General features: G+C 47.9%; 1 protein-coding gene across 3 annotated transcripts; it reads right to left on the minus strand.

Moving 5' to 3' along the window:
- Window positions 1-5,399: 5,399 nt before the first annotated feature.
- On the minus strand, window positions 5,400-27,090 carry GPRC5A (G protein-coupled receptor class C group 5 member A). 3 transcript variants are annotated; one of them, XR_004683376.1, is made up of 5 exons: window positions 26,984-27,090; window positions 11,961-12,889; window positions 9,439-9,497; window positions 7,990-9,105; window positions 5,400-7,226 (listed from the first exon to the last, which is right to left on the minus strand). XR_004683376.1 is itself a non-coding variant. In XM_035028187.1 (4 exons), the coding sequence occupies exons 2-4, from the start codon at window positions 12,880-12,882 to the stop codon at window positions 9,013-9,015; spliced, it is 1,074 nt and encodes a 357-aa protein (XP_034884078.1). In that variant the 5' UTR covers window positions 12,883-12,889; window positions 26,984-27,090; the 3' UTR covers window positions 5,400-9,012. The 3 variants fall into 3 exon arrangements, 2 of the variants coding, with proteins under 2 accessions (XP_034884078.1, XP_034884079.1); XM_035028187.1 differs by having other exon boundaries at window positions 5,400-9,105; XM_035028188.1 differs by having other exon boundaries at window positions 5,400-9,105; window positions 26,980-27,088.
- Between the last annotated feature and the right edge of the window lie 508 nt (window positions 27,091-27,598).

The raw sequence follows: 27,598 nt of genomic DNA on the forward strand, positions 1-27,598 counted from the left end.
CTTCTGCCTTCAGCTCAGGTCATGATCCCGGGGTCCTGGGATCGAGTCCCGCATCGGGCTCCCTGCTCTGCAGGGAGCCTGCTTCTCCCTCTGCCTCTCTGTCTCTCATGAATAAATAAAATCTTTAAAAAAAAAAAAATACCTCTCCCCAAAATTATATTCATTCATGCAACAAGTGCTCCTACATGTGCACACACTACGCTGGGCTCTGGGAATACAAAGGAAGTTCCTATCTTCCTGAAGCATGCAGAAGAGTAGGAGAAAAAACAGGTAAAACAGCAAATAAATACAATTTCAAATTATAAGTACTCGGAATAAAACAGGCTGGTCCTCTGAAGACCAGCTACTGTGAAAGCCCAGCATTACCTTGACTGGTGAGGCCTCACAAGGGAAGCCATATTGGACTGAGGTGTAAACGCCGTGAAGAAGAGTTTGGAGAGCTTTAAGAAGAGTTGGGACAAGACCCAAGTGCGAGGCATGTAGAGCTTGGCCCCTCAAGGGAAGGACTTATCGAAAAACTTGTCTCTGAAGGGAATGATTAAAATCATTCAGAACTCGGGGCGCCTGGGTGGCTCAGTTGGTTGAGCGACTGCCTTCAGCTCAGGTCATGATCCTGGAGTCCCGGGATCGAGTCCCACATCGGGCTCCCTGCTCGGCGGGGAGTCTGCTTCTCCCTCTGACCCTCCCCCCTCTCATGTGCTCTCTCTCTCTCTCTCATAATAAATAAATAAAATGTTTTTTAAAAAAATTTAAAATCATTCAGAACTCTAACTTGCAGGATCAGACCCAAGAAGGACTGGCAAACCAGACAGGAGAAAGGCCATGAGTCCATTACAAGATGGCAAAATGTTAACTCCCTGGACTCGGGGGCAGCCAGGCTAGGGTTTGAGGCGACCAGAGCCCCAGACTGGCTATGTCTGGCAGTGAGCAGTGCCATCCATTTACCCCCCATTTACCCCCATCCACTTCAGATATTTGTATCACTTTCTAAGTGTCTCAACAGGTGCAAATGTTCGAGAGGCCCTGCTTCAGCGTTTGGGTCCAACCCAACAGCCTCGTGAAAACCCACCTGGGATTAACCTCAGCTAGGCATATAGGTTACCTCCTCAAATTTCTTCACAATGTATAGGAAGGTCTTTGAGACTGGAAGGCTTGTCTGGCAGAGGAGACATGTGGAGAAAAGCAGGGATCTGGGAAGCTGCAGCAAGTGAGGTAATGCTATTTGATTGTGACACAACCCTAAGGGCTCATGGGAAACGTCGTGGAGACCTAGGTCACAGGGGTGGGTCGTGAGCCCCGGGGAAGGGACAGCTGGTGGCATGCCTCCCATCTCTGCTTCACCATCAATAATCTTCTGTTTTGTTAACTGATGTGAGTAGAAATTATTTTTTTATTGGCACCATAATTTGTATGCATACATAGAGTGAGTAGGATTAAGGATAATGGTTCATTTCACTGTGGAGAGGGCTCTGTACCTGACAGTCACATCTGATCTATGTCCACGTGTACAGATGTGCTGTGTGTGTGTGTAGGTGAACGCACGGTGCATGTACAGCGGACACCCCACACAGGTACTAGGGATCGCACAGACTCTCACACACTGCTGGAAAAGATACTTGGAGAGCCTGAAAACTTCTCCACTTATCTTTTACTAAGAACTGATAAAGAATTATCTTTCTTCCTATTCTCATTTCCTCTTAAAATGCAACACGCACGTGCGTGTATCCATGCGCACGCACACACACGTACATACATGCACACACACACGCACACACACACAGACGTACATACGCACACGCGCATACACACGCACACGTACATACCCACACGCGCACACACGCGCACACACATGCACACAGACGTACATACGCACACACGCACACACGCTCACACACGTACATACGCACACACGCGCGCACACAGACGTACATACGCACATGCACACACGTACATACGCACACACACGCACACGCACACAGATGCACACAGACGTACATACACGCACACACGCGCACACACACACGCACACGCACACCCCAGCCACCTGGGCAAAGTATTCAGGTTCCAATTTGGTATGTCACAGCCACCCAGGTGTGTCAGGAAAAGGAAGGGACAGACGACCCAGCCGGTGCCTTTGAAAGGGGAGGGGGTTGGTCAAGGTCATCAAAAGAACCACCTGCACACTCCAGGGTCTGTGCCTTTAGGAGGCTGCTTCCCCTCACATCATCCCCCTCTTTCAACACGCAGTGCCTTCTGGGAACTTAAGGACAAAAACAGCCTCTCTTACTAAGAGGTTCTGTGATGAGTTGGCCCAAGTGCACAGACAGTTCACGACACTCTGGGAATTGTCATGTTTTCCCGAATTTCTGATTCATAAGGCCTTGACTTCCATTTCACCTCATGGTGCTTGTTTCTTCGTTATTTGGCCAGCCCCTGATTTTCTAACCCTCCCTCCTACTTATCAGCCTTCTCTCCCTCCCCCCTCAGCCCACCCCCACATTTTCTTCCCAACTCAGCCTTGTCCTCCTCCCTCTCTCACTGCTACTTAAATACAGTCAGATGCTCTCTCTGACCCGCTCCCTGGTTCCCAAGTGTTTCCAGAGTTCACGGGCTTAAGACTCAGATGACTAAGCTCAGGCTACATGAGCACAACCCACAAACCTTTTTGATTTTGCTGAGCAATACAAACCACGAGTTTCTTTCTCATGCAATGAATCACCCTCAAAGGACCACAAGGACCTGTTTTTTGGTACTTAAAAAATGGTAGCTTTTGTGTAAAGAACTCACGTGGGCAATACTGCAGGCATTGGCTACATGTATCTGAGGCAGGGGCTGCACACTAGTTTCTATTAAGTTCAAGAATCTTTGCAGAAGAGTCTACATGATCATCATCTCCCAACAAAGTGTTATTAACTATAGCATATGAGGTCTTCATACGGCACTTTCCAGTCCCAAGCAAGGCTGTGAGGAATTGTTTTGTAAAGTAAAACCACCAGCCGGGGGATGGATTTTGACAACCAATAATAACACACAAACAGGTAAGGGTGCGTCCAAACAATGAAGAGTATTTTCGTTTTCACCTGAGGGCTAAGGGAGTGTTTGGGGTTGCAGGTGTGGGAGGAGAAAACTGTATAGTAACACTGAGACGGCCTCCATGGTTCTTAGACTCCAGTACCAGGAACAACAAAGCAAGTGAAAAGTCCAGAACCGTGAGAGTTCCAAGACTCCTTGGAGCTTATCTAGTCCGGCCGACTCCTACCACAGGACTCAATGAAGCGTCATCGAGCTCGAACACCTCCAGCAGGAGATAACCCACCACTTTGCCGGAAGCTCTTCTGGGATCTGCCTTCCTGAAATTTCTAACCATTGAGCCACGTCTTAGGCTGGTATAATCAAAGACAGCTGAGAGGCAGCTCATGGCTTTGACCCTCCAGCCCTATCACTTGGTACCTCTGTCATCTTCACGCTCCCATTTCTGCAGGGATTAAGCAAAAGGGAGAGCATAATCATAATAACTCATAAGGTGTTTATAAGTAGCAAATGATATTATACAAACAGAGCCTTAAAACAGAGGTTGGCACACAGTAAGCACATGATAAATGTTCCTCGTGATGATAATGTGCCCTGCAAGGTCCTGCCCTCTCCAGGTGAAGCATCTCCATTCCATCAACCCTGCTGTGTATCATGTAATTCTAGAAAGACCTCCGCTGTTAGAAGCTCCTCCATCACAGTGAGATGCCCAGAAATGGATTTAATATTCCGATGTGGTAGAGCGTGCCCCCCTTTCGGTGGGAACAGCACCCACCCTGACGCAGGCTTCACAATTTCATCGGTGCAGCCTACGAGGCATTGGCTCTTTGCCCTACGGACCCACATCACTGGGAGCTGTCAGTCTTGTAGACACCAAAAACTACCAGCTCTTTTTCATGAAAACTCCTGTCAAACCAAGCCTTTCCAAACAATATTTATGTAATGGGGGGGGGTGTATGAATACATTTACATCTATTAAAGTAAATTCTTGTGTGGGATCTTGATTCCAGCCTTTTGCAGTGCAGTTGCATTCTGGTTTTATTATTCAGTCTTCCCTAATGTTGTGTCATGTGCAAAACTGGATAAATATGCTTTATTTTTATCCAAATGGTTGATTAAAGTGTTACCCAAACAGAGCCAAAGACAGAGCCCTGTGGGAACCCACTAGAGACCTCCATCTCTAAATGATCAGATCTTCTGGAATGTTTGACTTAGGACTCCACCTAACTTTATTACCATTACCCCTGCCTTTTTCCATCTTGTTCATAAAGATATCGTGCCAAACTCAATACATGCTTTTTCTATTTCAGTTTCTCGTGAGTAAAAAAAAAAATAGTGGATCCTGAATTATTCCTTCTTAGAGAGAGATAATAGTTTCATGTAATCACAGGGTATGGTCCTGGCCCCCACCACCATGCCCCAGGGCTCAGGGTATAGCTATATGGCTTGCCAGAGTTTTTTTTTTTTATTGAGTTGATAAAAATCCAACAGGATTAATAGATCAGAACATGGAAGGGAGCCTGGACAAGAAGCAGCTGGGACCAGACAGTTTGGTGTTGCACATGTAGTAACCAAATTCCATTCAAGTATCACCTTCTTTCTGCTGAGGATCCTGTTTAGATCTGGTGCTTAAGACACGTGGCTCAGGTCATGACAACAGAAGGGTTACTTGCGAAGGTTTTTCAAGGACTGCCTCTGAAATCTGCCCTCGGGAACTACAGAGGGAGAGAGAGACGCCGAGGGGAGGGCTGTGGCAAAGCCCCCTGAGGGGAGCAACAACTCCATACACAAAGGAGACCGGGAGGTGCCCCGTATGGGTTTTGACTCAATATGGGAATCAGGGAAGTTGAAGGATTATCATGCTAGCAGGGAAAATGAAGCAACTCTGCCTTTTTTTTGAGAGAGAGAGAGAGAGAGAGCACTCAAGCAGGGGAAGGGCAGAGGGAGAGAGAGAGAATCCCAAGCAGGCTCCACACTCACTATGGAGCCAAGGTGGGCCTTGATCCCACGACCCCAAGATCATGACCTGAGCCGAAATCAAGTCGGCGCTTAACCAACTGAGCCCCCCAGATGCTCCCCCCCTTTTTTTCAATCAGTTTTTTTTTGGTTTTTCGTTTTTGGTTTTTTTTAGAATTCTGACTTGTCTTACAATTCCTCCTTTGACAGTATACTTTCCCAAGAGGCAAATGTTCATTTGGCTTGGGGCTCGTGGGAGTGTGACCTGGGCTTATCCAGAATGTGCCCATCTTCACCATCCTTCTCCCCACAGCTTACATGCAGGAGGGAGAGAAGATGACTACAGGGGAGATCAGGGGAAGAAAAGGCAAAGGGGGGGCCACTGTAAAGGAAAATAAGAGGAAAGCTTAAAATACAGAGTGACCATGGTAATTTTATTAGATTCTTTACTCAAACATCCACTTTGGGGAAAAAAAGGTCTAAAACTGACCACACAAGTGTTGGCAGTAGACAGAACCAGAAATTTGGCTCCAGTTACATTAACTCCATTAGGCCTGAGTTCTTTCCTTTGTAAAATGAAGGCCAGGAGGCACCAGCTAAAGAAGTTCTGTGACCTTGTCAAACACCAACATTTTAGGCACTGGAATGTTCCATTCTGAAGGGTTAAGAAAGTTCTAGCAATCTGGAGGTTGCAGAAATGAGGGTCAGGCACTGATACAGGGCCACACAGAGCCATCTGCATACCTGGAGCGTCCTAAAGCTGGGGGGGGGGGGGGGGGCGAGGGGAAGCATTGTCAGCTCTGGGTGGAAGGGATTCCAGAAGATGCCCACAGGTTGGACCCCAGAATGTGCAATGGCCGACCATCTACAACCTGGAGGCCGATGGCCCAGATCCCGGATCTCAGCAGTCCAGAACGCTCCAGAAAGATTTTTCTGATGCCTCCCGCCTCCAGTTCTGCAATAATTCCATGTTTCAGACTGGGGCTGGGACAGAGGCAAACCTGCAAACCGTGATAGCTACAGAAAGAAGCGGGCCAGGAAGGAAAAGATCAGCTGGGCACCGTTCTGTTCTCGGCAAGAACAAGTCTAGAAATGCAGGAAGGAAACCCAGAATGCCCGGGGGTGGGGGGTGGGGTGTATGTTACTGCGGCATTTCCAGGGCCAGGCTGTCCTCTTTGTTTGGGCACGCTTTTCCTGACAGAAAGCCAATGTTCTCACCACATGAATGCTCGTGGACGTTAATAACAGCAGATAAGACCGCTGTCTGCAAAGATGCCGGGTTGCATGCAAATGGGCTGCAAATACCTTGGAGGGTTTCACAAAAATAAGACACCGGGGCCAAGAGAGTCTGGCAGAGGAGATGGGTCCTCTGACGACGACGGTGGGAGGGAACGCGCGAACTGCTCGAGCGTGCGAACCTTTTAAAATGGGACGCACTTGCCTCGAGCCCGCGGAAGGTCTGCAGTTCTGCCTAGGTGCCCTTCACGGGAAAGCAGCTCGAAGAGGTTTGCTTTTGCAGAGGCCCGGCTCCCCGAGGGCGATCCCTGAGGTTTTACCGCCATCCAGTGGAAGCCTGGAGTATGGCAGCTGCGGAACTGCCCCAGCCTCATGTGAGCGGCAGAGAGGAGGAGACCGTCTATCTCCCGCCCGACAGTGAAAGATGAGAGGAAGATTGCTGAGCTTCGTTTCATTATCATCCATTTAGATCAAAGGAGCTGCCATTTTGGTCCCCGGCCATCAATCAACGGGCATCACTCAAGGACCAGGCTGGGCTGACTTGGCACATTCTATTTCACTCCAGTGAAGATAGAGACCTACAGGAAGTCTTTGGAAACGTCTTCTCCAATATCATAGCAATCATCAGGTGCCAACACTTCCAGTCCCTGCCATGTCCCTATTTTAACAGAAGAGTTTAATTATGTCCTGAAGGCGTAAGACCTGAAGACAGGGTAGCAGAGGGATGACAAGGGCTGTTCCAACGGGGAGCATTTATCTACCTCCTGGCAAGAAAAAGAATTCAGTGAGGGGATGGTCTACTTGTTCCAACGCTGTATTTCTTAGAAGAGAAGCCAGCAATGGGTGCCATTCCTGTGTTTTCTCCTGTTTTTGAAGAGGTTGCTGTGAGGACTGCAGTCATGGGGATACAAAGGCTTGGCAGATACTCTTTCCTAACAAGAAAGCAGATCCAGGGTCGTCTGTGGCTTTCCCTTTCACTCAGCCTCCTTTGTTCGGTTGATGGGCTAAAGACCAGAGGAGGAAAGAAAAGAGGGGAGGGAATAGGTGTTTCTTGAGTACCTACACTCTGACAGATAATAGATGTGAAATTATATTGTGTTCTCCTCACAAAAACCTCACTGGGCTCTTAAGAAAGACCAGAATGGTCTGGAAGGATCCAAATCATGATTTGTAATTCCCCCTTTTCAATACAAAACTAGGCTAAATGTTAGTGCAAAGCCATGTGAGAAACAATCAACCAAATCCTTGTGGAATGTAAATATCCTTAATTCTGAGTGTCATCAGTTCACCTTCAACCTCACCTCAACCCTCTTCCCACACCGGGTTTTCCTTTTGATGAAAAGCAGAGCATCAGGCTCTTAGGAGGTAACCCCCTAAATCAGCTACAAGTTTTTAAATGTCATTCTGTTTCAGTACATGGGGATTTTTTTTTTTTTTTCCTTCACCAAAAAGTGTTTCCTATGGCCCTTCCCCACAGAGCTGTTTCTGGGATTAAGTAAATAATAATTGTTAGGTACCATGTCTTTTCCAAGGGATATTATGAACCGATTCTGTCAAATAGGGATCTGAATGTATTCCCTCCTACAGTTAAACCTGTGAATCGTGGAGTTGGCTTTGAGGTCTCCTCCCTGTCCTACTTGGCCTGCCAAACCCCATTCCAAGGTTGCCACTCCGCCGCCTTCCTGCAGCAAAACCTCAGGATCCGTGACCCTTCTTGGCTCCCCCTGTCACCCTTGCCCCTCACCTCAACAACTGGGGAAAACATACTTGTCTTAGACATAAGGAGGAGAAGGAGAAATGCGTGGAGAAGGGTCAAGTGCACGCCCAGTGGAATTGAAGCTTGAACTTCAGCTGCGGGACCTCAGCTCCGCGTGAAGACAAGTGCCCCGCCGTCTCTCCTTCAGGTCCACTGCACACCCCCCATACTGCCCGTCTGCCACCGTGAAAGACTTGCCACCACATCTTTATTGCATCTCCAAGTGAGGAGCGGTGAATAACTTACTATACAAGGAACACTCCCCATTTGTAGACGATGCCCACTTACAGAACACAGGTGGTGAACGCAGCGTGAAGCTGTTTACAGAAGCTGAGGAGCAAGGGGGTGAGAGAGGAATCAGTGCAAGGAATTTAGTGCAAGGACGGTGCACGAATTCTCCTGGCAAGTGGGATATACAAGAGGAAGTTCTGGGAAAGCATGCAGGGGAGCTTATGTCCAGGGATGGACAGCAAGTTTGGGAATGGTGACCAGTGAATTGGTGCTGGGGGCCCACAGGGGTCCCGTGGTAGCGCCACAGAGATGAGTATATTGGGGGTGACCTTTAGCCTCTCCTACCCAGACAAGATGGGAGGGTGCCAGTCAGTTGGCTTCCAGTGTAGATTTCGGCAGGGACAGGCCTTGGCTGTTTTTGCTCAGATTTGCAGTTCTGCTCTGCTCACAAAACTAGCCTTGAGGGAGAAGAGCTGGCTCCTGAAGCTCACTGAGCCAGGAAGTGGTCAGATGACCAGAGCTTTAGTCACTTGTGAAATGACTGGGCAGAGTAATGGGCACACCCTGAGTTGCCGGAGACTCCCTCCCACTTACAAGAAGTATCCTAAGCCTGGGACAAAGGGAAAACATGAGTGCTAGGCCCTGGAGTCTTGTTAGCCCCCCAGAAACTCCAGAAGGGAAGGCAAGTTCTTCCCAAAAAGGTTTTGTACAGTTTCCTCGGGAGCCTCGGGATTTAGCCCATATCTCCCGGGACTCCCCATTGATTGGCTGACTTGCTGTGCTTGTCCCACTCTTCTGAACGGCTAACTGCCGTCTTTCCTTCCTTCATAGTCATGGTAAGGGCTAGTCCGAGTCTGGGCCCGTGGAATGGAGAAATCCTTTTGGGAGGTCCGATTCTGAAAAGGAAGCAGCCATATTGTTAAGTCCACTCCAATTCCTGGATATTTCAACAGAGCTCCGATCTGGGCAGGAACCTTAACTTTCTCCCCTTCTCCCATCCCTCCCCCTGGAGCACCCCTCCCTGTGCCCTGGGAATACTCCAGGAACACTAGGAATCCTCCAGTCTCCCGTGCTAACCCGTGAGGCAGATCACAGGAAAGGAGACACGTCGTCCTTCCAAGATGGCCATCCAGGGGCCCTACAGAATGGCTACATCCTGTGTTCCCGAAGGACAGACATTCCCGGAGAGCTAATGCCACTGGCAAAAAAAGGAGAAAGAAACCATTTACCTGCAGCTGAAAATGGGTGGAGTAAGGAGCATAGAGTGTATCACCTAGCTCTTCAAGACCTGAAACAGAGGGAGAGGACGGGTTACAGCACTGGGGCCCCACCGGCTTCCTGCTCCAGCCAGTGCTCACCCCCCCATTCAGTCACCTATCAAAACATGCCGTGCTATCTATCCATTTGTCTGTCTCCCCAGGAGACCGTATGTTTCATGGAGGGAGAGACCGGCCCAGGCCCAGGGCCAGGCACAAATAAGCACCAGATTGGAGCAATAAATGAACAGAGGGTCACTAGGGGAGCACCTTTCTAGAAAACCTCCCTGGCGGCGCACCTCACCCCAGGACCACTTCTAAAGCACATCTGAAACCAGTCTTTTCAGATTTAGATCTGGCCAGAAGATGTTACCTAGAGTGAATCTCACTGAGGATTTACCCACTTTCTTAACTGCCCACAAGGAAAGAAAAAAAAAAAAGCTTTTTTTTTTTCTTTTTACTTTCTTTGAGAGGGGGCAGAACTTATGAGCAATTGTTTTCTGTGTATTTGGGGAAAATTAGAGGGACTTAAACTCTGGAACAGAAGAGCAAAGGCATACAATCATCATGAATACAACTTAGAGCAATCCATTTATTTCCCACCGAATGTACCCGTTTAGTTTATTTCACACACACCTCAGATACTTTCTCTATATAAAATACTGTGGAAAATCTAAAGATTAGGGGCACCTGGGTGGCTCAGTCTGTTAAGTGTCTGTCTGTCTTCAGCTCAGGTCATGATCCCGGGGTCTTGGGACCCGCATCGGGCTCCCTGCTCAGCGGGGAATCTGCTTGTCCCTCTCCTCCCTGCTCATGCTCTTTCTTGCTCTCTCTGTCTCTCTCTCAAATAAATAAATAAAATCTTTTTTTAAAAAATCTAAAGATTGGGGCGCCTGGGTGCCTCAGTCGTTAAGCGTCTGCCTTCGGCTCAGGTCATGATCCCAGGGTCCTGGGATCAAGCCCCGCATCGGGCTCCCTGCTCAGCGGGGAGCCTGCTTCTCCCTCTGCAGCTCCCCCCGTTTGTGTTCCCTCTCTCGCTGTGTCTCTCTCTCTGTCAAATAAATAAATAAAATCTTTAAAAAAAAAAATCTAAAGATTAACCAGAATGATTCGTGGCCTGTGACCAGGCCTGGGGCTGACACTGGAGAGCAAGGGATATAATGACAGCTATATTAAATAGTTATGGAATGAGACATACTCTGATAAGAGCATTTCCAAGTCCTACAGCTTGCAGGCAGAGTAAATAATGAGAAACTAGGGAATGTGTGACTCTGGAAAAGGACGAGGGCAGGGAGAAGGACATGCCTGGAGCCTGAACACACAGGCAGGGAAAGACAGCGACTTGGTTTGTTTGGACTGAGAGCGCGGCTTCCGTGGTTGTTGGGTTCTGGCTGTGAAAATATGGTGGGTACTGGGGAGCCAGCGAGGTATGTGAGCAGGAAAATGTGGTAGCCTGAGAAGTATTTTAGGGAGAGGAAGGTGATAGTGGTCCATAAAATGAATGGAAAGAAGGATGAGAGGGAGGAATGTACTTAAGGAGTGATAACAGGGAGTCCAGGAGTGTGGTGACAGAGTGAAGGATGAGAATGGACAGGAGCCCATGGGTGCTAAAATATCCCCTCCAGCCATCCCTGCTTCCGTCCTAGCTTCCAAGTGCCCGGAAGAGGGACCACAGCTGCTGTGAGAAGCACCAGAGAGCTTTGCACCTCGGGCTTCAAGGGCAGAGAAAACTGTTAGCTGAAGCTAAGGATCTCCGCCTTGGAGGTCCCTCACTGCAGTCCCAAACCCATCCCCCCTCCCTTGATTAGGCCCAGAGATCAATGACTAGATTCCTTGGGGCAAGGACAGTCTCAAGCTATCAATTTAGCCTTTTTGTGTGTGTGTGAGATCAGCGTAACACCTGGTTACTCACAACTTCAGGCAAGAGCAAAATCATTTGACTCTTCGATGTTAGATACGATCTCTTCCCTCCCACGGGCCCAGAGGCACGCAGTAAGATGTGGCTCTTCAGGATAAATCAGAATCCCCAGGGACTTTATGGAGATCCCTGCTGGTTTATGATAAAAGGGCATTCTCCTTCCTCTGTACTCTGTGACCACAGTAAGAAATCACGGCGTGGCTTTCTATATTCAAATCTATAAAGGCTCCACATTGCTGGAAGGAACACCTAGTTCTCTTTTATAAAGACCACAATCTCACCTGCTTGTCTCTAGAGATTTTTTCAGTCATTCCTTTGCTCCAACTTATTTCGACTCAGAGAAACCCACAGGGTATTATGTAGAAAGTACTAGATTAAGACTCCCGGGGCCAGCTTCTAGTTCTATTAGAACTCTAACCAGCTGGATGTTTTTAAGCAAGATCTGAGCCTTGGGGACCTTATCTATTCTGCCAGGGGTATGACCTGGATCATCTTGAGTGTTACTATAGTTATAATATCCTATGATTCTCCCCCCCCATCTTTCTACAAGGGATTCTCACCCAGCCATGCTCTGTACCTTGAGTGATTTCCTCTTGAGAGTAGGCTCTGTTCTCCACACCATAGCTCTGCTTCATGAGTTGAGGTTTACAAAATGTATCCTCAACGGGGTAATCCATGGGGTTCCGTTGCTTTGTGAGCAGCCGAAACTCAGGTACAACATAAGCCAACAGGAAAACCCAGCCATTGGCCACCAAGGCTGAGCTGAGGACGGTATCATCCCACTTGGGGCCAAAGGTAGAAATCAGGAGCAGGGTGATCCAGGCCACCCAGATGGCAATGGAGAGAAGCATGGTGAGGAAGATGTGGACCCCGTGTCTCTTCCAGCCGCTGAAGGATCCACAGAAGATGAAGCAGGACATGAGGCAGGTCAGCGCCATCAAGAAGAGGACATAGATAAGTAACATGACAAAGTCTTCATTGCGCCGAGAGGCAGAAAGCTCAGAGAAGATGGCGACATTGGTCCTGTTCATGGTGAGGATGATGTACTCAGCAGCAATGATGTCCTGCACCAGGCTGAGGCCCACGGCCAGGCTCAGCATCACCAGCAAGGACAGGGGCCTCTTCCCATGCACCAGCTTCGTCAGGTTGAAAGCATGAACCAGGAGGCAGGAGAAGCAGAGGGAGAAGAGGACTCCGAAGAGGAAGAAGCGGGTGGGTCCTGTGCTGCCATCAAGTTGGATGATGAAGGCAAAGGTGAGGCCAAAGATCCCCAGAACACCCAGGAGGAAGAGAAACTGGGTCGGGAGCACTTTTCGCCTGTTGGAGTCTTGCACCTTGCAGATGAGAATCAGGAGAGCGAACATGAAGGCCACTGAGGTCACAGCTCCAGCTGCGGCCACTGCTTCTAGGACAATGCCCCAAATTGCAGTGGTATCACAAAGTCTGTAGTACCTGGCGTCCAGGCTTGAGCGGCAACCACTAGCGGATGTTGTGGCCATTCTGGTCCTGCGTAGAAGCAAAGGTGGGGGGAGGGAGAGGTGAATCTCCAAACAAACTCTTGGCACAGGGACCCAGAAAGATTAGGAAAAACTTTCCTATGCTCGGCCAGGGTGTTGCCCCTGAACTTGCTACATTAGATAAAGCTACTAACTTTTCTCTAGCTCTCATGGCAAATTCTAAAGACTGATGAAGGCAAAAACCAAAGCTCCCCACAATTAAGCACTACTAATGTGTCCGCTGACGCCAGAGAACTCAGTGCTTGTTGAGGGGTTCCGGGGTCTCATTTCAAAACATAACTTGCCAGGGTTCCTGATATTTCTGGCTTAGTATTTTGTCAGAATTCACGAACACGGAAATCTCTACGCTTAAACTTTAATCATAATTTATCAGTCTCAAGTTGTTTTCCACCTTTGCCTCTGTTTCAGACATTTGTAAGCATCTCCTTCTTTTTTTAAGAAAGACTTTATTTATTTGAGAGAGAGAGAGCACTCGAGCACGTGAGGGGGGAGGGGCAGAGGGAGAAGCAGACTCCCCGCTGAGTAGGGAGCCCAACAAGGGGCTCGACCCCAGGACCCTGAGATCATGACCTGAGCCAAAGGCAGATGCTTAACTGACTGAGCCCCCCGGACGCCCTGTGCACATCCCATTCTTTCATGGATAAGAGGAGTTATCTGAACTGTAGATGTCTCTATGGAAGGACAAACATCCACTTCACCACCACTGGATCCTCTTCTTTAGCTCTGCTATCACATGTTAGAAGGGTTTTTTCCCCTCCTTAAGTTTTGTAAGGATGGCTCTACTCTTATTCCAAAAAGTGATGGAAAGGGTCTTCTCTGTCATAACGAGTTCTTTATTAACTAGGAAGTCCTGGAGGACGCACCAAAAAACAGTGGACTATCCAACGAAAGACATTACCAATAGCTAATGTTCATTTTTACTCTGGATCAGAAACTCTTCCAATCACCTTTCATATATATTAGTTTAATTTCATAGCAACTCCAGTAGGTAAAAAATATTAGCGCTATGTTACAGATGGGAAAACTGAGGCAGAGACAAGTCAAGTTACCTGCCCAACATCCTACAGTGAGGAAATGGCAGAAGCAGAATTTGAACATAAGTTATCTGGCTCTAGGATCCATGCTCTCAACTACAACAAGTGCCACCTCTTGAGTGAGTTCTAGCTGGCCTTAAATGCAATCTGAAATATTCTCATTCTCTCTCTCTCCTCTTATGTCTGCCCCTTTTTCTCCCTCATCAGATGCCCCATAAACCAGCTCTGTTTATGGTCTCGATTCCACTTAGTTCAGCCCCACACAGGCTAGGAGCTCCCAGATGATGGATGATCCACAAAGCAGGTAATCTGCTTACCCACTCAAGGACAATCAGAATTGACAGGCTGGGGGCACCTGGGTGGCTCAGTCGATTAAGTGTGGACTCCTGATTTCAGCTCCGGTGGTGATCTCAGGGGTCGTGAGATCAAGCCCCATGTTGGGCTTTGTGTTCAACTCAGAATCTGCTTATTCCTCCCCTTCCCCTCTCTGTGCCCCCCTCCCGTTCCAGCTCCAACACACCTTCTTTCTCTCTTTCTCCCTCAAATAAATAAGTAAATAAAATCTTTAAAAAAAAAAATTGACTGGCTATCCTTCCTTTATATCTCTCCTTGATCTCCCGGATCTGCTTCCTTCTCTGCTCCCACAACCTTCATGTCAATTTTAAACCCAGCTGATGTCCCAAACCTCATGAAATCTAATTCCTAAGAATTCAGGGCATGGTGGAAAGATAAAGTGGGAAATTGGAAGAGAGCAGGAGTTTGTACATTTCCTTAAAATATACGGTACTCAAAGTCCAAAGTCAACATCAGGTAAGACGTTGAAATTCAAAAGTGCTAAGGTTTTTAACAGTCGTCAACAAACTAATTTTTTTCTGGATTATCTGGCTGTTTATCTAGGGCACCATTCCTTTTGTTTTGTTGAATGCTATTTGTGCATGAATTTTGTTTGGGGGGGTGGCTTTAGATTTCTTTTCCTGATAGAATTGCTCACTCAACAGTGAAAAGTTCTGAACTGATTCAAAGAGACATACAGTCAGGGCAGGGAGTAGGGGACAGTTAGAGGAAGAGAAGGCTCACTGAGAACCCCTCCACACAAAATCATCAGTGAAAGATTTTGGCCTCCTCTAAGGCCAAATGGGGAGAGACTGCGCAGAAAGGAATTGGAAAGAAGGGGAACCGCTGGGACCAGGAAGCAGGAAAAGATACAAAACGTTCACTGCATCCTGCCTCTTTCCTTATAGCAGAAAAACAGCTCAGAATGTCTTCACCACATGCCCATAAATGCGTATAGACAAGATTTCTCTGGCCCTTCACAGCTCTATGGGGATGCTGTGATCAATCCAAGGAAAAAGAACACCCATTTCTCCTTCTTCCATCTTATGTCTTCAAGATCCAACCACAAGTCAGGGAAGCAGCACAATGGGAACAAGCCATCACTCACTAACTGTCCCGGGCAAATGAGCCTCTTCTTCAATGCGGACAGAATTCAAACATCTGCTTCCCTTAAAGATATAAAATCTGGGGGTGCCTGGGTAGCGCAGTCGGTTAAGCATCTGACCAATCACCATTGGTTTTGGCTCAGGTCATGATCTCAGGGTCATGGGATCCAGCCCTCGTCTGACCCATCTGTTGGGCTCTGTGCTCAATGGGGAGTCTGCTGCAAAGATTCTCTCCTGATGCCCCGCCCCTCCCCCCAAATAAATAAAAAAAGATACAAAATCTGCATTTCAGTTAGATGACATAATCATCGCCCTAGCACTGTTTTATTCTCATGGCAATTCGGGAAAAAATTATATGTATATATATGCAATATAAAACACATACTTACATACATGAATATTATGTATGTGTTGGAATATTATAGGTGTGGTGTATTAGAATAAAATAACTTAAGTAATATAAAGAGCAAATAGTTTATAGCTTCAATCTATCTTCCTAACTTTTTGATGAACTTTGGCTCTCCAAGCTTAACTTTGTATCGTATTAAGTCATTCACTCAACCAGTATTTCCTGAGCACCACCATGTGCCAATCACTAGGCTAGAGAGTCCATGGTAAAGGGGAAAACAGATAAGTGCCCTAGCATGGCAGAAGGGACAGACAGACAGACAGACAAAATCTGCCACTATGGCCACAGGCTTCCCACAGCCCTTCGTCACGCAGGGGTCTGTCACCTGCACTCTACCGCAGGGTCACCCCTACCGCAAAGCACAGAGCAAAGAACGGGTGAAGACCGGGTCACGGGTCCCATTCCTCAGGGCAGCGCAGGATGAGAAATGGGAGGAAGAGGGCAGGCATCCCCTGAAACACAAGTCCCCAAAGTCTGACTTGCCTTGCCTACTCCACCACTCTGGTGGTGGTTCGGGGAAAGGGAGTGCAGACTTGGCTCAGTTGTGGGTGCCAGGAGTATGGGAGAGGAAGAAGCCCCCAGCCCCGGGCTGAATGCAAGCACTGTGCACACCAGGGAAGGGAGAGACCCAGGCTGGGCGCATTTCCTCCGCGCTCACCTTCACCTCCCCACCTCACCCCCTCCCAGATCCACCATAAGGGCAGTGTCTAGCTGCAAAGGTATTTCTCCTTCCCAGTACCCCCACTCCCCGCCCCCCCACCCCCGGCCAGTGGTTCCTTCCCCACCCCTCAAGGTAGTACTGTCCCTTGACAAGCAGTCATCAGCATCACCCAGGAACCCTGAAGGACTTCGGGCTTGAGGACTCTAAGTCTTGACAGAGATCGATGAGGTGTTTGTCTAAAGGATGGTTGTGGTGCTGGCCAGAGGAACAGTGAGCCAGAACCTCCCGCCCCCAACGTGAACCTCCGGGCTGCTCCCTTCTGGTGTAGGCGGGGTTGTGTCTTGGGCCTCCTGGCATCCGCAGACCAGGGTCCGATGAGAGCAATGGGCCACGGGTGTGGAGAGGGGAGAAAACCGATATCCCTCAATTTCACCTCCACCTCCCACCCCAATCATACATGGGAGATGGGGAAACAGACACTGAAGTGCCTTAGAACGTTGTTTTTAGGGGCGCCTGGGTGGCTCAGTTGGTTGGGCTTTTGCCTTGGGCTCTAGTCATGATCTCGGGGTCCTGGGATCGAGCCCCAAGTCGGGCTCCCTGCTCAGCAGGGAACCTGCTTCTCCCTCTGCCTCTCCGCGCCACCCCCCTCCCCTGCTCCGCTTGCTCTCTCACTCTCTCCCTCTTAATAAATAAAATATTTTTTTAAAAAACCGACCGTTTTTCAAGAAATGTTGACATTTTCAAGCATACTCGCAAAGCCCATGGGCTCATCACTTGGTTTCAGAAATTACCAATATATGGCCAATTCTGCTTCATTGCCATCCCTACCCCACTTACTAGATTATTTTTAGGCAAACCCCTGACATCATATCATTTTATGCACAAACACTTCAGTGTGTATCTCTAAAAGATAAAACTCCTTTTTAACTTAACCGCACTTCAAAAGTTAACAATAACCTTATAATATCAAATATCCAGTTAAGGTTCATATTTCCCAGTTCTCTCACTAATGTCTTTTTAAATTTTTTCTTAGTAAATACGTTTTTATCTGAGTGACTAATTTTGTCGGAATTATCCTTACTTCACCTCTGTTAGCCCTCCTCCACCTCTTCCTCCAGCATGACAGGCATTGTGCAATGGGTCTAAAATGTCCCAAGTACTCTGAATTTGGTCAGAGGAAAATAAAACTCACCGGACTCATTAACAAGCAGCTCTGTACAGAGAAGGCCCTGTGTCACCCAGGGAGTGGTCCAGATGAGGAAAGGAGACAGGGAAGACGGCTAGGGGAAAGGACAGGGTTCTGAGAAGCTAAAAAGGACTGCTAGAAAGCGAGGTTTGAGGGAAAAAGGGAAGCAACCAGCATTTGGGAATATGAACTGCCAGGAGCTAGCGAAACAGCCTTAGAGAAGAACATAAGGGCTGGAGCAAGAAAGAGAAAACGGAATGCAACCCTTTGGCCATCATTTGTAACCAAAGTCAAGGACAGAGAGACCCAGGGTCCAGCCAAGAAAAGACTAGCTCCTACGAAGACCAAATGGGGGCTGAAAGAAGCAATTTACTCTCGGGCTGCTCTGAATGGGGAGGGAAAGTCTCAACACTAACTCACTCTCGGCACAGATCAGGCATGCTCTTACGGCTCTACCCTCTTAACCAGCACAAAAGCACCTTATGCCGAAGCTCATGTCGTCATTATCCCTGCCTCCACCTGCAGCAACTGAGGCACAAGTCAGCTGACTCACCAAAGTCCCGCAGCGAGGAAATGGCAGGGCCAGGATTCAAACCGGAATTCCAACTCCAAAGTTACACCGAGCAGCCCTTTGTCTGGTAAGAACTTTAGAGCCGGGAGGGACCTGGCCTCAGAAATGGAGGTGACCACATCGGCCCTCAGGCGCTGCACGAGGCTTTGAGCATGGGCGAAATCCACTGAGGCACAAAGCCGACCCTTGTGAGCTGCTCCAGCTGTTCGAATTATGCATAGCCTCAGATTCCTACACGGGACCAACATGACTGTCCCCCAGACCGGCTGCAGGAGGCAGGGCCGGAAAGGAGGTCTTGTGAGAGAAGATGAGATGGGCCAGGAGGCATCACAGGGGTCTCCCCATTTGTGAACTCCGGGCAGAGGCACTAAAAGCCAACTTCAGATCCATCTCTGAGTTGGGACATGGCCCGAGAAATCCCTATCCCACATTACCAGACCCAACACGCAGGTCCTATGGATTCCATCTCTTCAGTATCTCAAATATTCCACTTCTCCCAAAGGCCATCCACCTCACCTGGACCACTTCAGAAGACCCATCTCCCTCTCTGGGCTTGTCCTCTTTGAGCCACTCTTTGCGGCCAGGGGAGGAAGAGCCAGAAGGCACAAAGGCAGAAGGTTCTACATCCTCGGCCCCTGCTGGCCCTCTTGCACTTCCCACCATCGCACTTCTCACACAGCCCTGCAATGCCTATTAGCGCTAAGTCTGTGTCTTCCTCTGGATTCAAAGGCTCTGAGAACGTGGGGACTGAGTTGTTAAGTATCTCTCCCCAGTCTCCGGACTAGCACCTGACACATGGTAAAAGCCTAACCAGGATGGATGAGTGTGTGCAGGGATAGGAGTGGAATCTGGTGGGAGAGGAAGGGCTGCTCATGAGATGCAGTAGCGTTGGGTGGGGCGTACCTGGTTTCCTCATTAGTTCCCTGTTTGCTGTCCCTTTCTCCTATCCTCCTCCTCCTGTGGGCTGTCTAAAACACACTCTGGGTCTGAGGCTAGGGGCTTTGGGCCAGGTCTGGAACCATGCTCCCATCTAAATGACTCCAGGGGTCTCCCCAGACAGCATGAATCCCGAGATTTCCCAGTAAGCAGAGACGGATTTACTAGAAGCCAGTCCTCCGTTGCCACCCAGCTCCCTGATGACTAAACCCTGCACTTTGGAGTAACATGGTACAATTTTAGTGTGTGTAGCCTCTGACCTAGGATGTGAGGAAAAGACTTTTCATTAGTCATTAGTGAAGGGTGAGACCCCCTTCACTTACTACAGCTGCTAACTAAGCTAACCAGCCACTGTCCAGTAACCCAACAACACCTACAACCGAGGCCTTGAAGTCACCTGCCACTGTCCTAAGCCCTTCTGGAATGAGTCAGGGCATAAAAAGAAAAGTTACAAAGAAAAAGGACAGGTAAAAGGCAGAAAAAAATGAAGAAGAAGCACAAGAGGAGGAGAAGATAGGGGAGGAAGAAAGGCAGGAGTCACTTTCTGGGCTCAAGTCCAAGCCCTGTCTTTATCCTACCTCTTTAGAAAGAAGAGGTTTCAATTGCATCAGGTGTAGACACTATCTCCTGGAACCTCCCTTCTCTCCTCTGTAAAATGAGGGTGCGGTGCTGAACTAGAGGGTGCGAGTCCACGTCCAGCCTCACTGTTCATCCCTCTAGGAAGCTCCTTTTAGACAACTGCCAAATCTTGCTCCCTCCCCCTCATTCTTCTTCTTGCCCCACCTCCCGTCATTAAAAGAACATGTCCTGCCAACTCCTAGCCAAACCCCAAAACAGGGCTGGAGGTGACTCAGGGTCTGAGTGCAGGCCAAGGAGAGAGCCACCAGGCGAAGGCGCACCTGCAGGACAAAGCCACCGGGTAGTGGAGCAATGCTGACCCTAGACCTGGACAGACGCTCTTGACAGACGCAGGGCGCTGACTGCTGTGGAAGCACAAACGCCAGCACCGATGAGTCCTCCAGTTTCCCAGAGACTCCTCTCTTCTCCCCAGGGGGGTGGGATGCTGAAGCCTAGACCTGGAAGGTTGCGCAGCCGGCGGACGTGCAGCGCCCGGCCCCGCCCGGCCCCGCCCCCTCTCCGCCCCGCCCCGCCCTTCCCAGCCCAGCCCAGCCCCAGAGTATCTGAGCATGAATAACCTGGGGCCCCGAGCCTTGCCAAAGCCAATCTTATCTTCCTCCTATGAGACAGATCTCATTCTGTCATCTGAAAATGATGAGGACAATACCTACCTGTTAGCACTGCCTGGGGAATAATACCAAATAACTTAGGATTGCTGAAGCTGAGTCTTCACATACCCCAGCCAGGCAAATGTGTGTTTTTCTAGCATTTCAGTTCTCTCCCTCCTCTTGAATCGCCCCATTCGATATATTGTAATAGTCACAATATAATTATGAGTAAAAATAGTCAGGACTAGTGTCACATACCGAGTTCCCCGGAGCCAGGCACAATGCTGAGTGTTTATGTATTTATAGGTATTCTCTCATTTACATGTTTTTACATCTTTTATCTATCTCATTTACTATTCCTACAACCCATTTTACAGGTGAGAAGACTTGACTCTTAGCAGTTATACGTCCAGGGGTGCCTGGGTGTCGCAGTAGGTTGAGTGTGGGACTCTTGGTTTTGGCTCGGGTTGTGATCTCAGGGTCATGGGATGGAGCCGGCAGTGATCTCAGGGTGGTGGGATCAAGCCCCAGGCCCATCTTGGGCTCTGAGTCTGCTTAAAAGATTCTCTCTCCCTCTGCCCTTCCCCCTGACATGCTCTCTCTCAAATAAATTTTTAAAAAGAAAGAAAAAGAAATTACATGTTCAGTGTCACATAGCTGGGAAGACTATCCCTTTACAAATGGTCTTAATCATAATGTAATTTTTCATTTCATCTTGAAATCACTGTTAGGAACTCTGAAGCTTTTCTCCATGACTCCAGCCTCTCTCCACTTAAACCGGCTCTGAGAAGTCTCCACAGCGAGCGATTCTACACTCAATCAACAAACATTTAAGTACCTACTTTGTGTCAGGCACTGTGTTAAGTGTATGAGTCACACGGATCAAAAGTGGGGCTGCTGCCCTTGGGAGGACCAATAGGGTCCCCTGACATACAAATAAGGGGGCACAGGGTGGCCAGGGAATGCTGAGGGCACATGGAAAACAGTGAGTAATTCCAACTAATGGGTCTTTTTTTTTTTTTTTTTTAATGCTATAGAGACCAAGGAGGGGAGTCCTGAAAGATGTGCAGCAAATAGTGGGAGATTTTTAGGAAGGCAGAAGAGACAGGGCTTGGGGAATGAAAGAGTCCAGGTTAATTCTCAGATTTCTGGTGTAGGCAACTGAATGGAACTTAGAAATACAGGCTGCTGAGGACCGATGCCAAATGGAGCTGTGCTCAATCTAAGATGAATATGGGCCATGCAACTGGCGGCATCCAGAAATGACGAGCACGAAATCCTCCTGAGAGCTTGCTCTGGGCTACACACTGCTTCATTTAATTCCCACAACAACCCATTAGTATGCCCCTTTTTGGAAGTTGAGGCACAGAGAAATTAAACAACTTGCCTGAGATTTCATGGCACTTAGAAGCCAGGCTCTAGGACCCCAGGTTGTGCTGACCCCCTCTGCACTTGGACATGCGAGTCCGAGGCTCCAGAGAGGTGTGGGCTGTACACATTAGATGGGTCTAGAGGAGGCATCCGAAGCCTTGAGAGGAAAACCAGATCACACAGGGAGCAAGTACAGTGAGAAGGGGGCGAATGGCAGGACCATGACCATCTCATCAATGCAGGAGTCAGCGAAAGGTGTTTAAAAAAATGATCAGGGGGGCGCCTGGGTGGCTCAGTTGGTTAAGCGACTGCCTTCGGCTCAGGTCATGATCCTGGAGTCTCTGGATTGAGTCCCGCATCGGGCTCCCTGCTCGGCAGGGAGTCTGCTTCTCCCTCTGACCCTCCCCACTCTCATGTGCTCTCTCTCATTCTCTCTCTCTCAAATAAATAAATAAAATCTTTTAAAAAAATGATCAGGGGTTGCTAATAATAATAATAATAATAATAAGACTGAGTGGTTTCCCAGAAGCCAAGGAGCAGTTTCAAAAAATAAATAAATAGGGGCGCCTGGGTGGCTCAGATGGTTAAGCATCTGCCTTCGGCTCAGGTCATGATCCCAGCGTCCCGGGCTCAGCGGGGAGCCTGCTTCTCCCTCTCCCTCTGCCTCTCTCCCTGCTCATGCTCTCTCTCTCTCTCTCTGTATCTCTGTGTCTCAAATGAATAAATAAAATCTTAAAATAAATAAATAAATAAATAAAAATAAAAGAGCAGTCAACAGAGTTAAATGCTTAAGGAAGGGAACAAAGAAGGGAAGGGATCTTTGGATTAACATATTAGCTCCTTTTTAGGTTATAACAGATTCAGTCCCAATTTGAGTTTCATGGCTTTTCTCCAATGGGTCCACCCACCCTTCTCCTCCTGCCTTCCTAACTCCCCCTCTCTCCACCTCCACGCAAGGCAAGCCGATCTTCCAAGAGTATTTCTATCCAGAAGGGAATTGGGCTCATCCAAGGTCTTGTGATAAAGTCATGCTCTTTGCCTCCGCATGTGCATTGTTCTCCCAGCCAGAAAGATCCTTTCCCTCCTTTCCCTCACAATCCATTTACCATACTGCTTCAAAACTTAGCCCAAAACTTAACTCTACCTTGAGGTTTTTAAAAATTATCAGTCCCATCTCATTCTAACTTTGTAGGTCTCTTCATTATTTCTTAGCGCTCAAGTTTTTCCATATATATGTTTTATATTATATATTAATATCAATGTTGACTCAACCATCAGATAACAAGCTTCTTAAGGTAACAGAGCAAATTTTCTGTTTGTTGGTATCCTCCTCAATAGGCGCTCTGCTCTGCACAGTGGTTTTGGACTAAGACTGACCACTGAATATTTACTCAGAGTTAAGTTATTTATTATCAAGTGTGAGTAATGGGGAGGAAGAATTTTTGAAGATGAATATGTACTGATGCTTATCCTCATATCTAGGCTGAGTTCTAAGACAAGGGTGGAGTCCCACAGGAATTTCTCTGCCCTCGATGAAGGATTAGTTATAAATGGAAAGTGTCTACAGGGAAATCTCCAGGATCCCCTGTTCTGAGTAGTCATCCTAATTCTGATGACATAAAAGTGATTATGGCAACAGCTTATGAATAACATCTGAATAACATCAGTGAATTGAGTTTCTTTGTAGTAACTGAGAGAAAAAAAAATTACCGAACCTCTTTAGACAGATCTAAACAAGAGTAACTACGGTGCTTATCCCAGTCTCTTCACTTTCGGGTAGTTCCCTGGGATCCTTACATACCATCTTCCTCCATTCTAAACAGAGCACATGGAGTTTACATTATTGTAAAATAAACTGCTGGAACATAAAATAAAATACTGGAAACCTTTTTAAAACACAAAAGAAAATAAGATTTTGAGTGAAACTTCCAAACCTTTTAGGCCCAGGATTTTAAGAAATAAAATTTCCAGAAAATAGGTGGATAAAGTCCTCTACTGGTATACCAGCTCACAACTCACAAAGATACCTTCTTTAAGATTTTATTTATTTGAAAGAGAGAGCACATGAGAGGGGTGAAGGGCAGAGGGAGAAGTAGACTCCCCGCCGGGCAGGGACCCTGTTGCGGGGCTTGATCCCAGGACTCCAGGATCATGACCTGAGCTGAAGGCAGACACTTAACTGACTGAGCCACCCAGGCACCCCTTAAATATATTAATATATAAAGGGAACATATTAATGTTCAATCCAACAAGTCCTAAACTAAACTTATCATCTCTCCTTACAAGCCTGTGTTTTAAGCCCTGAGAATAGCACAACCAACCACTCAGCACCCTAGTAGATATAGGCTACCTAATATGGAAAAGGATGGAGAGAGCAGAACATGTGGCCAAAAATTATTTGGCAATAGCAAGCAACAGTTATTACAATAAATGTAAATGGTAACTTTTTCATTTTGAAAAAAAGACTAAATTAAACTATAATATACTTATAAGAACATCACCTAAAACAACAGGATTCAGAAACGGTTGAAAGTTGGGGTGCCTGGGTGGCTCAGTTAAGGTTAAGTGTCCAACTCTTGATTTCAGCTCAGGTCAAGGTCTCAGGGTTGTTGAGATCAACCCCATGACAGGTTCTTCCCTGGGTGTGGAGCCTGCTTAAGATTCTCTTTCCCGGGCGCCTGGGTGGCTCAGTTGGTTAAGCAACTGCCTTCGGCTCAGGTCATGATCCTGGAGTCCCAGGATCGAGTCCCGCATCAGGCTCCCTGCTCAGCAGGGAGTCTGCTTCTCCCTCTGACCCTCCTCCCTCTCATGCTGTCTCTCATTCTCGCTCTCAAATAAATAAAATCTTTAAAAAAAAAAAAAAAGATTCTCTTTCCCCATCTCCCTCTGCCCCTCCTCCCTCTCTCTAAAAACAAAACAAAACAAAAAAAAAAACCATTGAAAGCAAAAGAAAAAATGTAAAAAAATGCAAAAATAAGTAATAATAACAGTGTTTATCAGGTATTATGTATCAAGTACAAAATTAAATAGCTTGCTGAAGATAGGGAAATTAAGAGCTGAGATATTAATATCACACAAAGTTTAAAGCAAAAAGATATTATATGGACCAAAAACTTGCTTTATAATAATTAGGGATACTCCACATTTAAGATACAACTGTTATAAACTTTTATGCACTAAATAACATAGCACCAAAACACATAAAACAAAAACTACCAGAAATACAAGGAGAAATCAAAAGAAATACAATAGTTATAGGAGACTTTAATATTCTTTATCAGTCCTCAGCAGATGAAAAAGACAAAGGAATAATAATATGGTAAATTTTTATAAATGTTCTATGGATACCTTACTTGAAATATTCTCTAAGTTCATATGCTCTTTATGCTCATATCCATTGTTCATATGTTTATATCTCCATTGTTAATCATATAATTCAGATCTTCTATATCTGTGATCAGCAAACATTTTCTGTAGAGGGCCAACTAATAAGTAGGTTAGGCTGTGCAGGCCATATGTTTGTAGCTGAAAGCCATAGATAACTCATAGACAAATGAGCATGGCTGTGTTCCAACAAAACTATTTACACAAAGAGGCTGTGAGATGTTTGGCCATGGACCTAGTTTATCAACCCCTGCTCTATATGATTGCTTCTGTTGAAGTGGTTATGGAACATTTACAAAAACAGTATGTTTTAGACCACACACACTGAAATCCTAAAATAAGAAATATACAGACCACATATTCTGGCCACAAGGCAATAATATAGAAATAAAAATAGGAACAAACACACCAAACTACTCAGAAAATCTGAGACCCCTCAAGTGAAAATACTATTCAATTCATTGTTTTTTAAGGTCCTAATATACCAACACATCATTTCCTCACCATCTTCTCAGCTCAATCTGGATATTTAAACAGAAGTGGACCTGAAGACAAACTTCCAAAATGAGCAGAATGAAATCACAGTCAAAATCCAATTTTCACTAAGGATACAGAAGGGCTAGAATCTCAGCCGTGGAAAGGAGCTGGGGGCCTTCCCAAGACCCCTTCAGAGGAACTCAAGGCCCAGGCCCTGGCTGTCTCATGGATACACAGTGCAGCAGAGCCTGGCTGAGAAATCACTCTTCCGGACTCAAGACTGAGAGCACTTCCCAGGAACATTCTGCTCCTTTCTATCTGCCCTGTGAGCCCATATCTCACCATACCCTCAGAGGGACCTTTCTGTTTCCCAGGTTACGCTTCTGCTGACCCTTCCTTTCTGTCAATCTTCCCTCTCCTAGTAATAATAGCCAGCACACAGACCTGGAGGGTGGACTTCTGACCACCATTCTCACCCCTCCCGTGGGCCCTAGCCCATTGTATCTGAAGTGGTTCAGGTATTCCCCTTCAGGAAGGAGCCCAAAGTGGTGGCTGATTCAACAGAACCCTTCAACAGGTGTGGCCTCTGAGGAGAAGTTGGGAACCAAAAATCTTTCAAATTCCTTGATTCTGATTCTTGATTCCCCTATGACTAGCCCTTCCTTCCCTGTGGATGTTTAAGGGAGCACTTTGGACAGCCTGGAGGCCATACCTGGGTCCTATCTAGTTGTTGCCAGAAGGTGGGCTGTTACTGAATATTCAACTTCCGTCTGCCCCGAGGTTCCTGAGCAACTCAAAGGACAGCCAGGGAGGGAATGCTTTGCTGCCGACAGCCTCACACATCGAGAAAAGCGATGGCTTCTACAAGCTACTTCCCAAAATTCAGAAGCCAACACTTGTTGTGGAAGGACAAAATAAATCAAAACTTTTCAGTACCTGAGTGAAGCAGCAATTGTCACCATCTCCCTCCTCCTACCTCCCCCTACCCCCAATCCCCAACCATCCCATTCCCAGTCCCTTGCTCTAAAATTTTCCTCCTTTTTTCTTGCCCTAGTATGATCCCCAAACTGCTCACCTGCCCAGCCAGGATTCCACCTGCTAAAAGTTCCTACAACGTGTCTGAGCACAAACTATTATCCTGACTCTCTTTTTGCTCTCCGCCTCTGAGCCCGGGGAAGCTCGTAGCGGGGGGCGGAAATCTGAGTTGAGTTAAACTGGAGAAATTCCTTTCTTGGGATTTTTTTCCTCATAGCCAGCTGTAGTCCATTACCGGGGAGTCCTCTTTTCTTGTATCCCACCCCACCCAGCGCCGCACTCCACCCCCTCCCCCCACCAGGATTTAAATCTGGAGAGGCCGAGAGCGCCCCGGGCGGCGTGCGCCTCACCTACCCTTAAGCCCTGGCTTTGGCGCGTGAACTTGAGCTGCTCGCTTCCCGCGCGTGGGAGGCAGCACTGGAGGCCCTCGGCGCTGGGGAGGCCAGCAGGCGCTATCCCGCCCTCGCGGCGCCGAGCGGTTATAAAGGCAGCTGTCGCCGGAGGGAGGGAGCAAGCGAGGGGGTGAGCAGGGGGACAAGGGGCGGGAGAGGGTCAGGGGAGGGGACACGCCTATTCCAGTTCCGCGGCACTGCATGCTGTTATGAAAATAAGGTCCCGGTGCCAGGGAATGAACCCAAAGCCGCCTGACGTCAGCGGCACAGTCACCCTTGAAGGGGGGGAGAGGGGGACAGGGAGAACGACGCTGGCCCCACCTAGCGCATCCGACTGCCGCGGGACGCGCGCACCGGCCGGTCCCAAGGACTGGAGGAAAGGCGACAGAGGGGACCGCTCCTTATCGGGCCGCAAACTGTCACGTCCGGAGCGGGGGCTGCGGGGAGCGACACCCGCCCTCCCCGCCGGACACTCCCTCCCTCCGCCAAGGGCAAGGGCTCGCCAGGTTGCAGCGCCGGCGTTCCTCCCGGGGCCCACCGCCCGCGCGCGCGTGTGCGTAGGTAGGAGAGCTGCCCT

The sequence above is a fragment of the Mirounga leonina genome, unplaced genomic scaffold, assembly GCF_011800145.1.
Source record: "Mirounga leonina isolate KUSES-001 unplaced genomic scaffold, KU_Mleo_1.0 Mir_201, whole genome shotgun sequence".
In the NCBI taxonomy this organism is placed as follows: Eukaryota; Metazoa; Chordata; class Mammalia; order Carnivora; family Phocidae; genus Mirounga; species Mirounga leonina.

Excerpts from the sequence above, each read along its gene's own strand:
- GPRC5A (XM_035028187.1), bottom strand. The coding sequence starts at position 12,882 with ATGGCCACAACATCCGCTAGTGGTTGCCGCTCAAGCCTGGACGCCAGG. Across the intron at positions 9,498-11,960 it reads TCAAGAGGAAATCACTCAAG|GTCTTGAAGAGCTAGGTGAT; the intron begins GTACAGAGCATG and ends CCTCTGTTTCAG. Across the intron at positions 9,106-9,438 it reads CCACCCATTTTCAGCTGCAG|AATCGGACCTCCCAAAAGGA; the intron begins GTAAATGGTTTC and ends CTTCCTTTTCAG.